Here is a 19,589-nt window from a genome sequence, read left to right as displayed (position 1 = left end):
ATTCCTTATTGTGGGAACAGACTTCAGGAAATGGGATTATTAAACCAAAGAATAAATACAAATGATATTTTGATAAGATATTATAGCAATGTCCTGCCTCTCGTCCTCAAATCATAACACCTTAGGCAAAGAAAAAGTGTAAGAAAAGTTAGTCATGCAAGAAAAATTTCATGTCTGATTTTTCCTACAAATATTTCACTCTGGTAAAACTTAATTTTGAATTTTTGATATAATAAACAGCATAACAGCACTGCGCAATTTCAGTCTTTTCATGTGGAAAATTATGAAAGAAACTTAAAAATAGCAGGCATACCAAAAAGAAAAGTAAAGTTGCCAGTTTAAAGATACTATCTCTTTTCTGGCTGTTACAGTTCTGAAATTTGGTAATTTTCTGAGTTAAGAAAATAAGATGAAATTCAACTATTTAATTCCCTAAGTGAAAGTTGCTCAGTCATGTCTGACTTTGCGGCCCCATGGATTACACAGACCATGGAATTCTCCAGGCCAGAATACTGGAGTGGGTTGCTGTTCCCTTCTCCAGGGATTCTTTCCAACCCAGGGACTGAACCCAGGTCTTCTGCATCGCGGGAGGATTCTTTACCAGCTAAGCCACCAGTGAAGCAAATTCCCTAAAATAAGATGGAATTCAATTATTTTAAAGTAAACTGAACAAAAAGCCTTCACCCAAGGTTCTTTTCATTCCTATTTATTCCAAATTCCAACAATTTAGCAAGGTTTCACACCTTTAGAAAACAAAATAATCTTTGTTTAATTACAAACGCCCTTTTCTGTGAGTAATGTATTTGATATATACTATAGGACAGGAATTTCAGAGACTATGCCAAGTTTTCTATAGCAGACAGTTTAACAAGGACTTCCTGTTACCAACTAGCTCCAGTGAAAACAATCTTCCTTTAATCTAAAGAACAGGCAGCTAACAGGCAGAACCGGATTCTCCAGGTGTGAGGTAAGCAATTTGTTCTCACTTGATACGAACTGCAAAACAACTTTATATCTAAATTATTTGACTTCATTATGTGGCTTTCAATTACGTTAACTAAATGAAAACCATACAGAGATTGGCCTGTGAACTATAAGACAGAGATCTAAATAAAATATGAATAAAATGTTCCAGGTGATACTCAAGATTTTCTCTCACAGGCAAGACTCCAACTACGCAGGTGGAAAAGCAACAAAAACAAGCCAAAGGAACAAGACAAAGGTAAACAAACCACTCTTTTCTGTACTTTTAATGTGAGACATCCAGAGATTGAAATCTGTGACATTTAAAAAGAACTCAACAAATAATTAAAGCTACCTGTTTTGTTCAGATTTGGACCAAGCTACAGGCAGCTGATCCGTTCACATATACTATCAATAGGCTGAATGAGATAGGAGTTTAGAGTCCCTAGAAATAGACCACTACAAACAAAATCAACATTTCCTTTTAAGTCCTTTAAAAAATATCTTTCCATTTTGGAAACACTAGAAGGTCAGAACCTATAAAAACAAACTTCAAATTCTTTCCTCTATAAGCAGACTATATAAATTATACTGTGCTTGCTTTAGAGAATATTTTTCCGCTTAATTCCGGAAAGTTTATACCCAACTTGCCACATGTGTATAATGTTTAAAAATTAAGGAAAATTTTCTATAAGGCCTTAATTTCTTCATTGTTGTTTCCTAGAATCTTTAAAATTAATTCGAGGAAATTAAAAAATAATCACGTTGTAAAAGGACTACTGTAAAATATCGACATAATTTCTTTTTAAGTACTCAATTTTAGATGTTTCAGTTAGTACTTAAATTATAAAATTTAATATCAATATTATATTTGATTTGATAATTTTAAAAACTTAAGTCACCATCACTTAAATGCAAACTACACAGGTAGTTCCAAATGTAAGTTTAGAAGCTTAATCAAAACATGTTTTATTTTTTGATATTTCTTCAAAGTTATTTTACAATTGTTATGAGATTTTAATATATAATATTTCAAATCAAAATAATATTTCCATTACTAAATGCTTTAAGGGTAAATGCGAAAGCTGACTATGTAATACCCAGAACACATTACCTCTGTGACAATGCAGTTTTAAATTTAATATAAAAATGTTATATATGTACAGCTTACTTTAGTCAGATATGAGAGAGTTCAAAATTACATGAGTCTTAATATTTAAACAAAATAGTCTTACTGTTAAAGAGTTAATTTTAGTTATTTACACTAAACAAAAAGTAGAATTTAAAAAGCACTCAAAGGTTGCATTACCAAAAACTGTATAATAATTTTAACTGATGTAATTAACATAATTCGCAATATTTTTTTTAATTTGTTTTCTTCCTGTAAGCAGCCAAACAGGTGAACATTCCAATAATAGCTGCTTTCACCTTGAACTAGGGAAATGCTGCACACTGTCTTCATACACAGAGGCAAAAAAACATTCCATTTTTTGTTAAATAAACATTTGTTACATTTCTTGAAATGTTTATTCAAAGTGAAAAGTTAAAGTGTAGTCACTCAGTTGTGTCCGACTCTCTGAGACCCTGTGGACTGTAGCTAACCAGGCTGCTCCGTCCATGGAATTCTTTAGGCAAGAATAAGGAGTGGATTGCCATTTCCTTCTCCAAGGGATATTCCCAATCCAGGAATCAAACCTGAGTCTTCCGCATTGCAGGCAGATAATAGTAACTATAAAAAGAAATGTCTTACTTTTAAAAACTCTATAAATTATATAAAGTATCCATCCAGGGCATATTTCCTAAAGCATTAGAAAAATTTTACTCATATTTCTGTTCCTAGAAATGTTCCCTATCTGCAATAGGGTGGAGAAACTTTTTAGTCATATGTTTGCTTTTGTATTTCAGAGAACAAATTGTCAATTTACTTACTGTATTTATAAATCAGTGTTCTAACTTTCTTTTTGCAAATATTACATTTAAGCTCAAAGATACAATCAGTTGTTAACAATAAAATTCAAAACTGTATAGCAAAGCAGTACATTAAACATGCTGAAAGATGACATATTTGAATAGAACTCTCCTGATATTAAAAAAATAAATTTAAGGTACAGAAAAGATTGCATAAAATGGTAGTATCATCTATTTCACTTACCTAAACAATTAAATGATTTCACAACTATGTGCTTAATATTTTATGCCTTCATGAAATCTGTCTCTTCCAACTTTAAATTCTAATACTTAGATATCTCACTTTGCTTATATAATTTATAAAGATAGAGGACAATCATAAGATAAATTAGAAATATACATAAAGTTATGAGTATGCAACCACTGGAAAACGCAATTTATCTATAGAATGAAAGTATACCCAAATACCTACATTAAGTTACTTTCTACAGAGATGAATATAAGGATTTAAGGAATATCTGAATTATGTAAACTCTTTAAAGTAATCACCTATGACTTTCAGTGAAGATGCACATATAAAGAAATTCCTCCTCTTGCTAGAAACCTAAAGAAGTGCTTGATATAATCTTCTGGGGAAAAAGAAAAGAAAGACAAATTTCTAAACTACATTATTATATCTGAAGTAAGAAAGGGAAATTTCCAGGTGCCAGAAATGAAGAGCAAAACCACTCAGAGCCAAAGTGGAGAGCAGGAATTAAAGCTAACTCCACTGGTTACTGGGCTTTCCTGGTGTGCTAGTGGTAAAGAATCCACCTGTCAGTGCAGGAGACTCTAGTTTGATCCCTGGGTCAGTAAGATCCCCTGGAGAAGGGAATGGCAACCCACTCCAGCATTCTTGCCTGGGAAATCCTATGGACAGGGGAGCCTGGTGGGCTACAGTCCATGAGATCACAAGAGTCAGCCATGACTTAGTGACTAAACAACAACAACAACAACCAACCACTGGCAACTAGAGGCAAACACTTTTATCTTAGAGGCTGGGGTTTAGAGTGTGCATAATTGGGAACTAAAGTCAAGTTTCCTGTATAAAGTATTGAACCAGAAAAAAAAACAGAACACAGTCTGCATACAGAAAAAGGAAAATCTCTTTTGGTTTGTCCAGGACTACAGCAAGGAGTGATGTATTCACTCAGGCTACAAAATCACTACAGAAAAATCAGGCCCATACTTATACTACCTGAGCTATAGAGATCCCTAGAGAAAGGTCAGGCCCACACACTCAGTATCTGCAGGTCCTACGTCCATGGATTCAACCAACATCAGATGGACAATATTTAGGAAAAAATCCAGAAAGTTCCCAAAAGCAAAATTTGAAATTTCCATGCACCAGCAACTATTTACATAGCATTAACATTTTATTTACAAACATTTATATATGTTACATTGTATTAGGTATTATAAGTAATCTATAAATGACTTGAAGTATATTTTTTAAGTAAAAATATACAAGAGGATATATATAAGCTGTATGCAAATATTACATCATTGTATATAAGACACCTAAGTATCCATGGAGTTTGGCATCTGTGGGCGTCATGGAACCAATCCCCCACAATATGCAGGGACAACTGTATACTAAGTGGGCTATCATAGTTTGAGTATGTCAAACTCATAGTTGCGGCAATCATAAAAATGAGGTTAAGAACATATCCATAATGCAAGGCCCTAGGGGCATTCCTATATAATTCCCTACTGAAGCTAAACTGCTGATGAAGTTTACTAAACACATTTGTCCATCACCAAGAAAAACAGTTGGTGACCACAATAAACAAAGGAACTATTTCTAAGTAATGGCAACCCACTCCAGTATTCTTGCCTGGAGAATCCTGTGGACAGAGGAGCCTGGAGGGCTGCTATCCATAGGGTCACACAGAGTAGGACACAGCTGAAGTGACTCAGCATGCATGCATGCATTGGAGAAGGAAATGGCAACCCACTCCAGTATTCTGGCCTGGAGAGACTCCCAGGGACAGAGGAGCCTGGTGGGCTGCCATCTATGGGGTCACACAGAGTCGGACACGACTGAAGCGACTTAGCAGCAACAGCAGCAGCAGAAATAACCTAACAATGTAAAAGGATCCAGAACATAAATATATTTTAAATGTTCAAAAGAAATAAATGAAGACATACACAAGATGAACGCAGTAAAACTAGTTGATTTTATATAAATATCATTTACTATAACATGCACGCACTGAAAGGAAATCTGTTTTTCCTTTAATATCAGTAACATATATAGCTTTATAGAAAAAGATTAAGAATACTTTCTTTTGCTAGTAAATTTACTATGATTAATGAATATGAAATACATATTGATATATTTTAAAGAGTTCTTTAAAGTATCTTTTATTCAAATATGAAGCTGTGGTATTCCTTCAGGAAACTGTTCTTCCAAAAACACAGAAACCCAGGATAAGATCACCTTTAGAAGGGTCAGAGTCAAATATCTTCATTTCCAAAATCAGTGACAGTAAAATTTACCTCCTTAAAAGCACTTTGCAAAAGCATATTGTGCAACTATATTTGAAATACCCTATTTCTTTAAAAAAAAAATAAGCTAAACTATGAGGCTTCAAAAAGAGGCTTTTGATGGCACATGACACTGTTCATTCATCGATTCATTGATAACTAAAACAAAAAATAGAAGAACCTAACTTGCCGTAAGTATATTAGAGTTTATTTCGGGATTTGTTTCAAGCCATGCAATCAAAGAGAAAATTATACGCACTGTAGTTCTTCACAACTGTGAAATTTAAAAAAATTTTAGGCTACTTAGCACATGAATAAAAAATTAAAATCTGTTTTGGTTTGATACCCACTCCCCTTATTTCTCGTCTAAGCCTCAAATACTCTTTTCTTTTCCCCATAATATGAGGAACAGAAGTCAATTTAAAAAATAGTGCAACAAACATCATCCCTGCTATGTACAACATAGTTATAAAAATTCATAGTAACAGGTTACATGTATGTAAGTACCTACATGTATGTATGAATAGGATACATAAGTCTGTGTACATAAAAAGGAATGCAATACACCTCACTTCCTATCTTATCTCATATTACGACTACAGCAGAAGAAAATATAAGAATGCCAATTTTTTCATGGTGCCAAGGCTAGAATTCAAAAAATTTTAGTAGATTTCCCATGACACAGGTATATGAGATCAGAATAAATTATTTTTCTTTTTCTAAAGTACTTAATTTGAAAAATTCTAATATGCAAAATCCTAACTAATACAGATGCTAACATAATTATTTTCGATCTAATATGCTACACTACCTCCTGCAAGAACTTTTTTCTTTTAAACACAGCATTTATATTAAAAACATAATATCTGATACAATTCAACTTCACTTATAACATGTTTCATTTAGGATAATCTAAATTTAAAAAAAATTTTAGGCTACTTTCTATTTATTATGAAATAAAGAAAAATAACAGATCTACAATCAAGGGAGGAAGGGAAGGCGGAAGGAAGAAAGAAAAGAGCTTATGACTGTTTCAAAAGCAACATGACATCCTAAACACTTTGGGAAGAAATTAATTTTCAGCATCAATATGGTAATACCAGAGGAAGCATATAGATAAGTAAGTGATAAACACTAAAGCAAAGAACAGTATGGAACTATTCAAGATAATTCACTAAACTAACCAACTTTAGTAAATTACTTCCTTCTATACTGGAAAGATTAGTCTTTATCAGAGGCATATAATAAATCAGGTGTGATAACTCTGCTTCCTCAAAGTTATTACCTGATAAAAATTTCTACAATCACTTATCAATAGTTTTTAGTTCTTCTTGAAAATCTTCACCAGCATAATCATCAAATATTTATAAAATACTGAATATAAAAGAGCATATAGACAATGCCAGCTTTATATAACATATACATTCTAGGAAATTTATATTAAACATCTTATAATGTAAAAAAGCACTGGCCTAGCAGCCAGGAAGTTTGCATTATTATACTAGTACTACTAACAAGCTCTGGGTAAGACATTTTACTTCTCTGATTTTCAATTTCCCCATGAGAAAAATCAATTAGTTAACTCTAAGGATTAGTTAGATATTGATTAGTTAACTGTAAGGATTAGTTAGATATTGATTAGTTAACTCTAAGGGTTCATTTTGGAAATTACAATATTCAATAGATGTGGAAAAAACCAGGTTCATGACCTCTCTTTCGGAGAACAGGTGAGGACTACACATCTTGACCATCATCCTTCAGTTGGTTGAGGAGCTGCAAAGCAGAGTAACATGCTCTGTTTCATTTCAGGGCTACAGCATGTTAATGTCTATGAGAACTCTCCAGTACTTCCAACTGCCCTACCAACCTACCACATTCAGAAAGGTGGAGCTTAGGTCTCTGAAAGACCAAGATGGGAATGAGAGCCCCTGCCTACCCAACATGGACATGAAACATGAATGAGAAATACATCTTTGTGGTTGTAATACACCAAGATTTGGTGACTGGATATTACTGTGACATAATTATGCAAATCTTGACTGATAAAATGGGACCACAAGAAAGTTCTCATAAACTGAATTATTTAAAACTCACAAGAAGTTCCAACCTAAACTAGTTTATAAAGCTAAAAATCTTTACAATTTATCTTTTAAAACTGAATTTTTATATTAAGAATATTAGGTTAACTACAAATAATTATAATTATAAATAACTATGAAATTATATATATAAATTTCAAACATAGATCTCCTGCATTACAGGCAGATTCTTTACCCCCAAACCACCAGAGAATCCCCCATACAGTCTAAAAGATGTGAAAAATATAAAAAATGATAACATCAAACTTTCTGCACATTTAGTTGGCTGCTCTAGTACTGAAATCTTTCTCAATTAAAATCAGTTTGTTTTTACTTTAATAAAGGACTTAAAAAATAGTATGCTCACATACTATTAAATAAATTTCCTCTATTTTGTCTATTTCCTACTTGTAAGGGCAAAGGCCAGTAAATACATTTCTAGAAGACATGCTTAACACGATGGACAGTTAACTGTTTTATATTGATCTACTTTCCTAACACCCAAAGTCTGTAATCTATATTGCCACCTTCTCATCATCTCCCTTAACTAATCTTTTCACAGATTTTTCAGGCTTAATGGTATAGCTTATCATTTTTTTCCCACAGATCTTAGTAAGCCACTAGATTGGGTTAGCTCTATTTCTAAAGTAGAGAAATTATTCCTTGCAAATAAGGTAGAATACAGACATTGGAAAGGTGGAGAGAGAGGGAGAATAAAATCCTTTCCCTACATAGAAGTCTCTTATTTGCATATATTATACAGACTGAAACTTTTTTAACTTCTAATATAGCAAATCAGTGGTAAAATAAAAGACCTATAGCTATTTGAATTACATATTTAGATAATTTAAAATACATAGCAGAAAATTATAAGTGCATTTCAGGAAACAAAAACTTGCTGTTAAATGTTTCCAACCAATACTTCAAATGCTCAGCAATTCAGGTACACAGAAATGTCTCTGAGTAAACAGTTAATATCTATAAAAGACTTTTTCTATCAAAAACAGATTTCAAGGTCTTATCCTTTATGATCTGCCTTCTTTCTCAACCACTTCATTTAAATAGCTGCCTCTTCTGAAAACTTACCTGAACTGATCTCTATAGAGCATCTGACACCATTGAAAAAGGCATTATATTATAGCAAAGAGGGAGTCATTCACACTAGACTGCCTGAATTTGAATCCCAACTCTACAAGCTGACATCTCGGTTAAGTTCCCTAAGATCAGGTCCGAATGTTACTATCTGTAAAACAGAGACTATGGTAATACTTAATTCAGAGTTCTTAAACTTAGAACAGTGCCTGTCAAATATTAAGAACTCAAGAAACATGAGGTGTAAGGAGCTCAATATGAGAACTTGAATAAACATAAGACTTGTCAAGGCGCTAGAAATACAGAATGAATAAATATCCTTCCCCTCATGGAGCTTATATTCAGGGGATAGAGCAGCCAATAAAGTAAGATAAATAAGTAAAATGTAGTGAAAAGTGCTAGGAAGAGAACTAAAGCTGGGGATGCTGGTTGCAGTTCCTGATAGGGTGCCCAAGGACAGCCTTATGGAGAGCGGTGTTATTTCAGTAAGATTTCAGATGGTAAGTGCTAAAGCCCTAAGGCCAGGTATGTGTAAGGAATAACAAGGAGAGCAATGTGGCTGAAGCAGAGGAAGTGAAGAGTTGTGGGGGCAGGGTCAGAGAGGCAAAAAGAGGGGTGGAGAAGTCATACAGGACCTTGTGGTGGTGGTTTGGTCACCAAGCAAGTCTAACTCTTGTGACTCCATAGACTGTAGCCTGGCCTCTGTCCATGAGATTTCCCAAGCAAGAATACTGAAGTGGGCTGCCATTTCTTTTTCCAGGGGATCTTCCCAACCCAGGGATCAAACCTGGATCTCCTACATTGCAGGCAGACTCTTGACAGACTGAGGGAAAGAGACCTCAAGGAAGCCTTACAGGACCTTCCTCTGAGAGATCATGTTAAAGGAGGACTTTAGATATAGGAATGATGTGATCTGACTTACATTTTAACTCTGATCTCTATACTAAGAAAAGACCAAAGGGGCAAAGGAGAAGGGGATACAAAGGAAGAAACAAAGAGACAATTGCAATAATTCAGGTGAGAAAGGATGGTGCTGACTTGAGTCAGGGAGGTAGTTCGCCATGTACCCTAAAAAGAGATTGGCAGGATTTGCTATTAGTTTAAATATAAGGTATGGGGGGAGGGGGGATGGGGGGAGGACACAAAACAGAATATTCAGAATTACTCCAAATTTTTTGGTCAAGTGACCTGGATGAAGACTGCAAGAAGAGACCAGAAGAGATGCCACTTACTGAATTGGAGCAGCAGTTTGGGAGTTCAGAGGAAGATCAGGAGCTTACTTTAGACACAGACATTCAAACGGAGCTGTTGAGTAGACAGGTGTTATGTGAGCAGTCTCATAACACTTGAGATATAATTTTGAGTCATCAGCTAACAGACAGTATTTAATGCTGTGAGGCTTGAAAACAATGGTGGATAAAAAGAGAACTGTGTGGAAGCATTCCAGTATTCAGAGGTGGGAAGACAAGGAGAAATCAGAGAGGAGAAAAAGATGAAGAAAGAGCCAAAGAGGCAAGAGGAAAGTCAGGAGAAACACTTGAAAGCATTTGAAGACGTAATGGTGGTTACATGCTGCTGAAATGTTAAAATCACCAATAAGTCCTATTGTTTCCACCTCCAAAATATATCCCAAATGGTTCCCATTTATTCCATCTAGTTTCATCATCCAGATCTCTCCTGGAGGTCATCAGAAAACTATTTTCTATACAGTGATAGAATTCCAGTTGAGCAATTTTAAGTCCTAAAAGATGATGTTGTGAAAGTGCTGCACTCAATATGCCAGCAAATTTGGAAAACTCAGCAGTGGCCACAGGACTGGAAAAGGTCAGTTTTCCTTTCAGCCCCAAAGAAAGGCAATGCCAAAGAATGCTCAAACTACCGCACAACTGCACTCATCTCACACACTAGTAAAGTAATGCTCAAAATTCTCCAAGCCAGGCTTCAGCAATACATGAACCGTGAACTTCCAGATGTTCAAGCTGGTATTAGAAAAAGCAGACAAACCAGAGATCAAATTGCCAACATCCGCTGGATCATAAAAAAAGCAAGAGAGTTCCAGAAAAACATCTATTTCTGCTTTATTGACTATGCCAAAGCCTTTGACTGTGTGGATCACAATAAACTATGGAAAATTCTGAAAGAGATGGGAATACCAGACCACCTGACCTGCCTCTGTCAGAACTGGACAGGGAACAATAGACTGCTTCCAAATAGGAAAAGTAGTACATCAAGGCTGTATATTGTCGCCCTGCTTATTTAACTTCTATGCAGAGTACATCATAAGAAACGCTGGGCTGGATGAAGCACAAGCTGGAATCAAGACTGCTGGGAGACATATCATTAACCTCAGATATGCAGATGATACCACCCATATGGCAGAAAGTAAAGAACAACTCAAAAGCCTCTTGATGAAAGTGAAAGAGGAGAGTGAAAAAGTTGGCTTAAAACTCAACATTCAGCAAACTAAGATCATGGAATCGTGTCCCATCACTTCATGGCAAATAGATGGGAAAACAGTGGAAACAGTGGCTGACTTTATTTTGGGGGGCTCTAAAATCACTGCAGATGGTGACTGCAGCCATGAAATTAAGAGATGCTTACTCCTTGGAAGGAAAGTTATGACTACCCTAGACAGCATATTAAAAAGCAGAGACATTACTTTGTCAACAAAGGTCCATCTAGTCAAGGCTATGGTTTTTCCACTAGTCACGTATGCATGTGAGAGTTGGACTATAAAGAAAGCTGAGCACTGAAGAATTAATGCTTTTGAACTGTGGTGTCGGAGAAGACTCTTTGACAGTCCCTTGGACATCAAGGAGATCCAACCAGTACATCCTAAATGAGATCAGTCCTGGGTGTTTATTGGAAGGACTGATGTTGAAGTTGAAACTCCAATACTTTGGCCACCTGATGCAAAGAACTGACTCATTTGAAAAGATCCTGAGGCTGGGAAAGATTGAAGGCGAGAGGAGAAGGGGACGACAGAGGATGAGATGGCTGAATGCCATCACCGACTCAATGGAGATGAGTTTGGGTAAATTCCGGGAGTTGGTGATGGACAGGGAGGCCTGGCATGCTGCAGTCCATGGGGTTGCAAGGAGTCGGACACAACTGAGCGACTGAACTGAACTAAATATAGTTATCTATTAAAAACATAAACCTTAGGTCAATATCCTATTTCTCTTTTAATTGTCATCCCCTGTATCAAAAATAAAATCTAAACTCCTTACTTTGACCCACAAGGCCATTTGTGATCTGATCGCTGCCTACCGTCCTGATTTCACTCCTTCAGTGTTACTGCTCATATTAATTTCTACCCCTCTCTAAAGCTCTAAAGTAGCTAAGTCGTGTCCGACTCTTTGCAACCCCATGGACTGTAACCCACAATGTTCCTTTTCCACAGGACTTTCCAGGCAAGAATACTGGAGTAGGTTGCCATGCCCTCCTCCAGGGGAATCTACCCAGGCATCGAACCCAAGTCTCTTAAGTCTCCTGCATTGGTAGGCAGGTTCTTTACCACTAGTGCCACCTGTGAAGCCTGATTTCTATTTACACAGGCATTAATTTTGTCCTTAAAACACAGCAGTCCAATTCACTGCTCCAGCACCATGTGTCTAATTCTCAGGATACACTTCCTTGGCTCTTCATCTTCTTGATATTTATGTCATACAGCTCAAATAGCTCTTTAGAGAGGCCTTGCCCAATTGATCTATCAAGATCTAAAGTTATCTCATTTATCTGTTTAATTGTATATTGTCCACCCCCCTTCAGAGAGTAATTACTCAAGGACAGGTATTATTGAATATACAATACAGCATTTAAAACTTTGCGTAAAGTAAGCTTCAAAAATTATCTGACAGAATGTCAATTTCTTAAAAGCAAAGGGATATTAGTTTAACTTTTTATGTAATAAAGGTATCATTTCTACAATATCCTTTATTGAATCATCATTCAAGAATATCTTGAACATCTCTAGAGATGGCAAGGTTTTTATGTCATGAAGCAGTTCATTCCATGTTCAGACAGCTCTACTTATGTGAAACGCCTTCTTTATACTAAATCAAACCTCACTCCATGTAATTTCCACCTGCTGCCTTTTGGAATTATGCCAAGTAAAGCCTAATAAAGTCTAATCCCTCTTATATATACAGACCTACACGTTTTAGAAAACAGTTGCAGATATTCCCTACACCTTTTTTTCAGAATAAATATCTCTTTTTCTTTCAACAACTCTCCATATACTACAGCCTTCCAATATCATCCTTTCCATGACAGTTTGAAAATACCCCATTTATGAATTTTCATTTCATACTTAACACAGTCCCTCTCCTATCTGCTTTAACTAGCACAGAATCAGTGAAACAAATATCTTTCTTAGTCTAAACATAACACTATCACTCATGAAAGCACAATAATTATTCTGATACTTTTGATTAAAAGCTCAAAATTAACTAAATCTCTAGTGATTTTCATAGGCCCTGCTATGAACTCAATGGTATTCCGTTTTATAGATGTAAAGGTGTTTTCTAAACAACTAGGTGAAACATTTTACACCTATTCAGTTAAATATATTTTTTTAATTTCAGTATAGTGTTCCATGATATTTTAATTTTCAAATACCAATTCTGTACTTCAACATACTAAAGAGCTCTCTAAATTTTGCACCATCAACAATTTTGAAAAGAATGCCTTCTGTGACATCCAAATAACTGATAAAAAATATTTGCATAAATGTATCAAACACTGAGTGTGATAGTATAACAGCATAACACTAGAGACCTTTTCTCCTAGTTGATATTGATATCACGTGTGGTTCAATGAGCTACTTGTAACTCCCTAATGACTTCTTATCCACAAAAATATCATGAAAGGTATTCTGAATGCCTTTCTAAAGTCAAGATTAACTATGAAAATAAAGTATTTTATTAACAAGGATTTCCTTTTATTCACTTCATTCACATATGCATATTATTATACGTGTATATGCATATCACTATATATAACTATGTATATCAACTGATTCCCTGAATAACTACCAACACAGGATAAAGTAAATCTCAATATCATCAGTGTCTCTCAAATAAGATTTTTATATATCCTATAAAAAAATACCACTTATTATGAATTTATATAAACAAAGCTATGTCAAATAATGTGTTAGTCAATTCCAGAAGACTGAGAAATTTTAAGATAAATTCAATACTACCTATATTGCTTAAGGCTTTCATTTGGAATCTCCCGTCCCTATACTGGTTTTAGTTGAATTGCACATATGGGCTTCCCTGGTGGCTCAGACAGTAAGAATCCACCTGCAATAAGGGAGACCTGGGTTCAATCCTTGGGTCAGGAAGATCCCCTGGAGAAGGAATGGCAACCCACTCCAGTATTCCTGCTTGGAGAATCCCCATGGACAGAGAAGCCTGATGGGCTACAGTCCATGGGGTCACAAAGAGTCGGACATGACTGAGTGACTAAACACAGTACAGCAAAATGAGACTGTATTTAACATTACATAGACCAAATTAACTGGGAATCGTATCTTCAGTAATAAGGACACATTCAGAGTGACCTTAAAGTCCTAAAAAGATCTGGTCAAATCATCCATTCTAAGATAAATCTTCCTAAATCAAGAAAAAACTATTCTGTGGCAGTATCATGATACTGAAAAACTTACTTTGAGGCAATTATTTCTCTATCACTGCTTACTCAGCTACTTTATGCAACTGAATAGGACTCACAGAAGCCCTGAATTATGTAAAGTAATTTATAAGACATTTTACACTACTTTTCCTAGTTGAGTAATCTTTATGAGAAAATTCTTACCAATTTTTCTTATTTTTAACCATCTTCTCAGAAAACCATGAGGGTTTTTCCTGTGAGATAGATGTAGCTATGTGAAACCAACTCCTACTGGGGGAAAACACCAATTTTTTTCTTTGTTCAACTCCATCATTTTTGCTTTTAGGAGAAAAGAGAAGATGAAAGACCGACTTCAAGAACTGAAGCAACGAACAAAGGAAACTGAGCTCTCTAAAGACAAGGATGTGTTGACTACAGAAGCAGAGGAACAAGGGGTGTTTCTGCAGCAAGCTGTTATTTATGAAAGAGAGCCTGTAGCTGAGAGACACCTACATGAGATACAAAAACTACAGGAGAGTATTAACAATTTGACAGATAATGTTCAAAAATTTGGGCAGCAACAGAAAAGTCTGGTGGCTTCAATGAGAAGGTTTAGTCTACTTAAGAAAGAGTCTAGCATTGCAAAAGAGATAAAAATCCAAGCAGAACACATTAACAGAGGTTTGGATGATTTAGTAAAAGAAGTTAAAAAGTCAGAGGATGAAAGTGGTCCATCATCAGTGGTCACAAGGATACTTAAATTTCAGCATGCTGCAATGTTCCGGCATTTTCAGCAAACTATGTTTACATACAATGACACAATAGCAGCAAAACAAGAGAAGTGCAGGACATTTATTTTCCGTCAGCTTGAAGTTGCTGGAAAAGACCTACCTGAAGAAGAAGTAAATGATATGCTTCATCAAGGAAAATGGGAAGTTTTTAATGAAAGCTTACTCACAGAAATCAGTATCACTAAAGCACAACTCTCAGAGATAGAGCAGAGACACAAAGAACTGGTTAATCTGGAAAACCAAATAAAGGATTTAAGGGATCTTTTCATTCAGATATCTCTTTTGGTAGAGGAACAGGGAGAAAGTGTCAACAGTATCGAAATGATAGTGAATGGCACAAAAGAGTATGTTAACACTACTAAAGAAAAATTTGGACTAGCTGTAAAATACAAAAAAAGAAATCCTTGCAAGATATTGTGTTGTTGGTGTTGTCCATGCTGTGACTCAAAATAAAGAAGCTATTTTAGAAATTTTTCCAGTGCAATGAAGGATGTCCTATAATTTACTGTCTCATATCACTCTTCTTCATTTCATAGAGTCACTCATAACCTTTCATCACTACTAAGTTAGAATTTTCCCCTTTCATTCTTAACTACTAGAATGATAGAAATTTCTCAAGCTAGTAACATAAAACAAGTCTTCGATTATTAAACTAAATATAGTATATTAGCTTCAAACTCATGGGTTAACTATTAAAAATGAGATGAATCATCTTAAGTTTCTAGACAGATAACAAGCTCTATCACATATTTTTTGTAACTTTCAATACCTAAACAAGATAAATGTCAATAAATGAAAACTACTTAATCCTTCAGGTTCCTTTAAGAGCATTTTGGTAGTTAAGAATTGTATAAAACAAGACTTCAAGGAGTGCTATATTGAAGCAAAATCAAACTGGAAGCTGTATAAAACCTTTTATGTTCAGAGAGGTCAGTTAACTCAGTGGTGAACAAATCCTAGGAAAACCCAACTATTAATATGTACTCAATGAAGAGTCTAGTTGGTAACTAGGAGCTGATTCTAGCTTAAGGCCTAAAAAGCTAAGTGAAGGGACTGTTTTCCTGCCCTTGGATCCATTCAGGACACTGTATTACAGATTAAGAAAACTGGCAAATAAATTAAAAAATAAAGATAACTGTATTATTCCTGGAAGTTTCTCCATCACTTCATTGTGAAGTCAGGCAGTAGACTAGGGACTAGGGATACACTCTGAACTAACGTGGGGATAGAGTTTTGGAACTAACATTCTAGTGGAGAAGGGATATAACAAATACAAATAATTAGACAATGTAAAGCTCTGGGCAGAGATTTAAAGTAAGGATGATAAGACAGACTGTCAGAGCGGCTTCTTTTGACTGGGTGGTCAGTATAGGGCTCTCTAAAAGGTAACGTAAGTGAAGATCTGCGTGGTGAAGACAAGGGAAACATTACTCTAGGCACACGAAACAAACAGTACAAAGACCCTGAGGAGACTATAACTTACTCCATTCAAAGAAGAATGAGCATACAGCTGTCATCAGTGGGGAAAGAGCAGTGAGGTAAGACATGAGGTTAAGAAAGGTCAGCAGGAGCTAGACGTAAAGCTCTGCAAGTCGGAAGTTTCCAGCAAGTGTAACGAGTGCAAAGCCCTCGGGCTGTTTCTGGCCTGGGAATAATGTTATGGAATTTATGTTCGAGAAAAATCATCCTGTCTACTGTAGGAGAATGGGTTAGAATGGAATTTAGGGCAGGTGAATAGAGGGCTAGCACATACGTATAAAAAACAATTAACAGGCTAATGCAACAGTCCCAGTTAAGAAATGATGGAGGTTTGGGCTAGGATGGGAGGGCTGGTGGTGATGGTGGAATCAGCAATACTAATACTCAAGACTGATAAACAACAAGCTTGCTATGTCCCAGCATTGTTCTAATGATTTTACAATTTTACTAATAAGAACACTGAAGCACAGTTAAGTAACCTAACTTGGGCCATAGAAACTGTACAGAGAACTGGGATTTGAACCTAAGCAATATGATTCCAGGAAACAGTTCTTAATTACCATATACCATGTTGCAGTGATGGGGAAAAATCAGACTAAAATGTGATAGATTTAACAGCTATTATCCAATCTGACTGGATTATAATACCATTTATAATCAGAAAAGACAGAGATGAAGGTTTCAAAACTATGGGTGAGGAAGAAATCAAGAAATTCTATCTTGGCCAAGAGAGTCTGAAATGACCATAAAATGTCTTAAGTGAAGGCTTCTAAGATACTAGTTACATCAGGAGGAACTTTTGGGAGATGTCAAAGCTATAGATTTGGGTCATCTGAGTAAGTAAAATAAGGTCTCAAAAGTATCTAGATGTAAAAAACTGGAAGGCCAGAAAAGAGCCTTAAGTATTCTAAAATTTATATTTAAAGGAGAAGAGGAGTTTATGAAGGAGACTAAGAAGAGACCATCAAAGAAGTAGGAGGAAAACCAAGAAAAGAATGCTGTAATGCAAAAGTATTTAAAGAAAAACAAAGTTATAGTACATGTACTTCTGCTCAATGTTATGTGGCAGCCTGGATGGAGGTGAGTTTGGGAGAGAATAGTTGTAGTGTTAGTTGCTCATTTGTGTCCGACTCTTTGAGACCCTATGGACTATAGCCAACCAGGCTCCCCTGTCCGTGGAGATTTTCCAGGCAAAAATACTGAAGTGGGTAGCCATGCCCTCCTCCAGGGGATCTTCCTGACCTAGGATCAAACCCGGGTCTCCTGCATGGCAGGTGGATTCTTTACCATCTGAGCCACCAGGCAAACCCTGGGGAAGAATGGATACAGGTGTACGTATGGCTGAATCCTTTCGCTGTTCACCTGAAACTATCACAACATTGTTAATCAGCTACACCGCAATACAAAATAAAGAGTTTTAATTTTTTTAAAAAAAGGAAAAACAAAGTTGAGGAAATAAAATAAAAAGCTTAAAAAAAAAAACCAAAGTTGAGGAAATAGTCAATTTTAGGTAAAATAAGAACAACAAAGTAACAATGGATTTGGCAACATAGAGATAATTTGTTGACTCCAACAAGAGCAGTTTCAAGGAACTGTAGGGAAAGAAGCACAAATGCAGTATGCTGAGGAAGGAATGTGATATAAAAATGTACAGATTTACTACAGGCAATTCTTTCCAGAATTTTGAATAGAATCCTATAAAAATGAGAAAACAGACAGAGACATAGAATCAAAAAATTCCACAATATACCACAAAACACCAGAGCACACTCTGCTGACGGAAACAGTCCAGGGAGAGAAACTCAGTATAAGAAAGGGAAGGGATAACATACAATAGTAGAAAGGGGTGGGATCTAGAGCAAAAATGGAGAAGCTAACCTTAGATAGGAGTAGCAACACATCTTCTATATTATAGGAAGGAAGGTAAGGTTAGGAATAAAAGCAGATAACTGAGCAAACTTGGTGGTGGGAAAAATGAGACAGTTCTTATATGATAGTTTTTATTTCCTTAGAAAACCATGGGGCAAAATTATATACTAAAAGCCCCATGGAATTAAGGAAGAGGAGAAATATCAGTATGTATGTGTATGTATATGTATATCCTAACACTATAAAATGGAGAGGCCAATGGCACCCCACTCCAGTACTCTTGCCTGGAAAACTCCATGGACGGAAGAGCCTGGTAGGCTGCCGTCCATGGGGGCGCAAAGAATCGGACATGACTGAGCGATTTAGCAGCAACAACACTATAAAATAATTTCAATTTATAAAATATAAAAAAATTGAAGAGTTTTATACTTTGCTGCTGCTGCTGCTGCTAAGTCGCTTCAGTCGTGTCCAACTCTGTGTGACCACAGAGACGGCAGCCCACCAGGCTCCCCCGTCCCTGGGATTCTCCAGGCAAGAACACTGGAGTGGGTTGCCATTTCCTTCTCCAATGCATGAAAGTGAAAAGTGAAAGGAAAGTCGCTCAGTCGTATCTGACTCTTAGCAACCCCATGGACTTGCAGCCTACCAGGCTCCTCTGTCCATGGGATTTTCCAGGCAAGAGTACTGGAGTGGGGTGCCATCGCCTTCTCCGTCAAATGTTTAAGGAACATATAAAAAAGATAAATTTAGGGCTTCCCTGGTGGCTCAGATGGTAAAAAAAAAAAAAAAAAAAAAAGATAAATTTAATGATAAACTCCCCAGCTAATCAGGTGGTGAGTTTTTCTTCTGTCCCTTCTAAAGCTGTGCTATATCCTTTTATGTAGTGCCTTACTGATACTTGTTTGTAATTGTTCCTAAACTGTTTATTATGAAAACTAAGAAAATCAAGTACTATTTATTATTCATTAGCATAATTATATACAGATGGTTTCAGAAAATAGCAATTTTCTACAGTAATATTTATATATCAACATACTCCTTTTAATACAAGACAACCACAGAAAGATTCACAGGACAGTGATATATCACATATATCACAGGCTTCAGCAATATGTGAGCCGTGAACTTCCAGATGTTCAAGCTGGTTTTAGAAAAGGCAGAGGAACCAGAGATCAAATTGCCAACATCCGCTGGATCACTGAAAAAGCAAGAGAGTTCCAGAAAAACATCTATGTCTGCTTTATTGACTATGCCAAAGCCT

General features: G+C 35.9%; 2 protein-coding genes across 2 annotated transcripts in view; one reads left to right on the top strand and one right to left on the bottom strand.

Annotated features, from left to right (window-relative positions):
- ARL13B (ARF like GTPase 13B) overlaps positions 1-19,589 on the bottom strand; it is a 77,085-nt gene that overhangs the window by 22,013 nt on the left and 35,483 nt on the right. The window lies entirely within an intron of this gene.
- STX19 (syntaxin 19) lies at positions 14,549-15,433 on the top strand. The gene has a single exon (XM_068973400.1). The coding sequence runs from the start codon at positions 14,549-14,551 to the stop codon at positions 15,431-15,433; it is 885 nt and encodes a 294-aa protein (XP_068829501.1).

Source organism: Capricornis sumatraensis, chromosome 1 (genome assembly GCF_032405125.1).
Source record: "Capricornis sumatraensis isolate serow.1 chromosome 1, serow.2, whole genome shotgun sequence".
Lineage (NCBI taxonomy): Eukaryota > Metazoa > Chordata > Mammalia > Artiodactyla > Bovidae > Capricornis > Capricornis sumatraensis.
The sequence above is the reverse complement of the archived record's forward strand: the minus strand, read 5'-3'. Positions and strand labels throughout refer to the sequence as shown.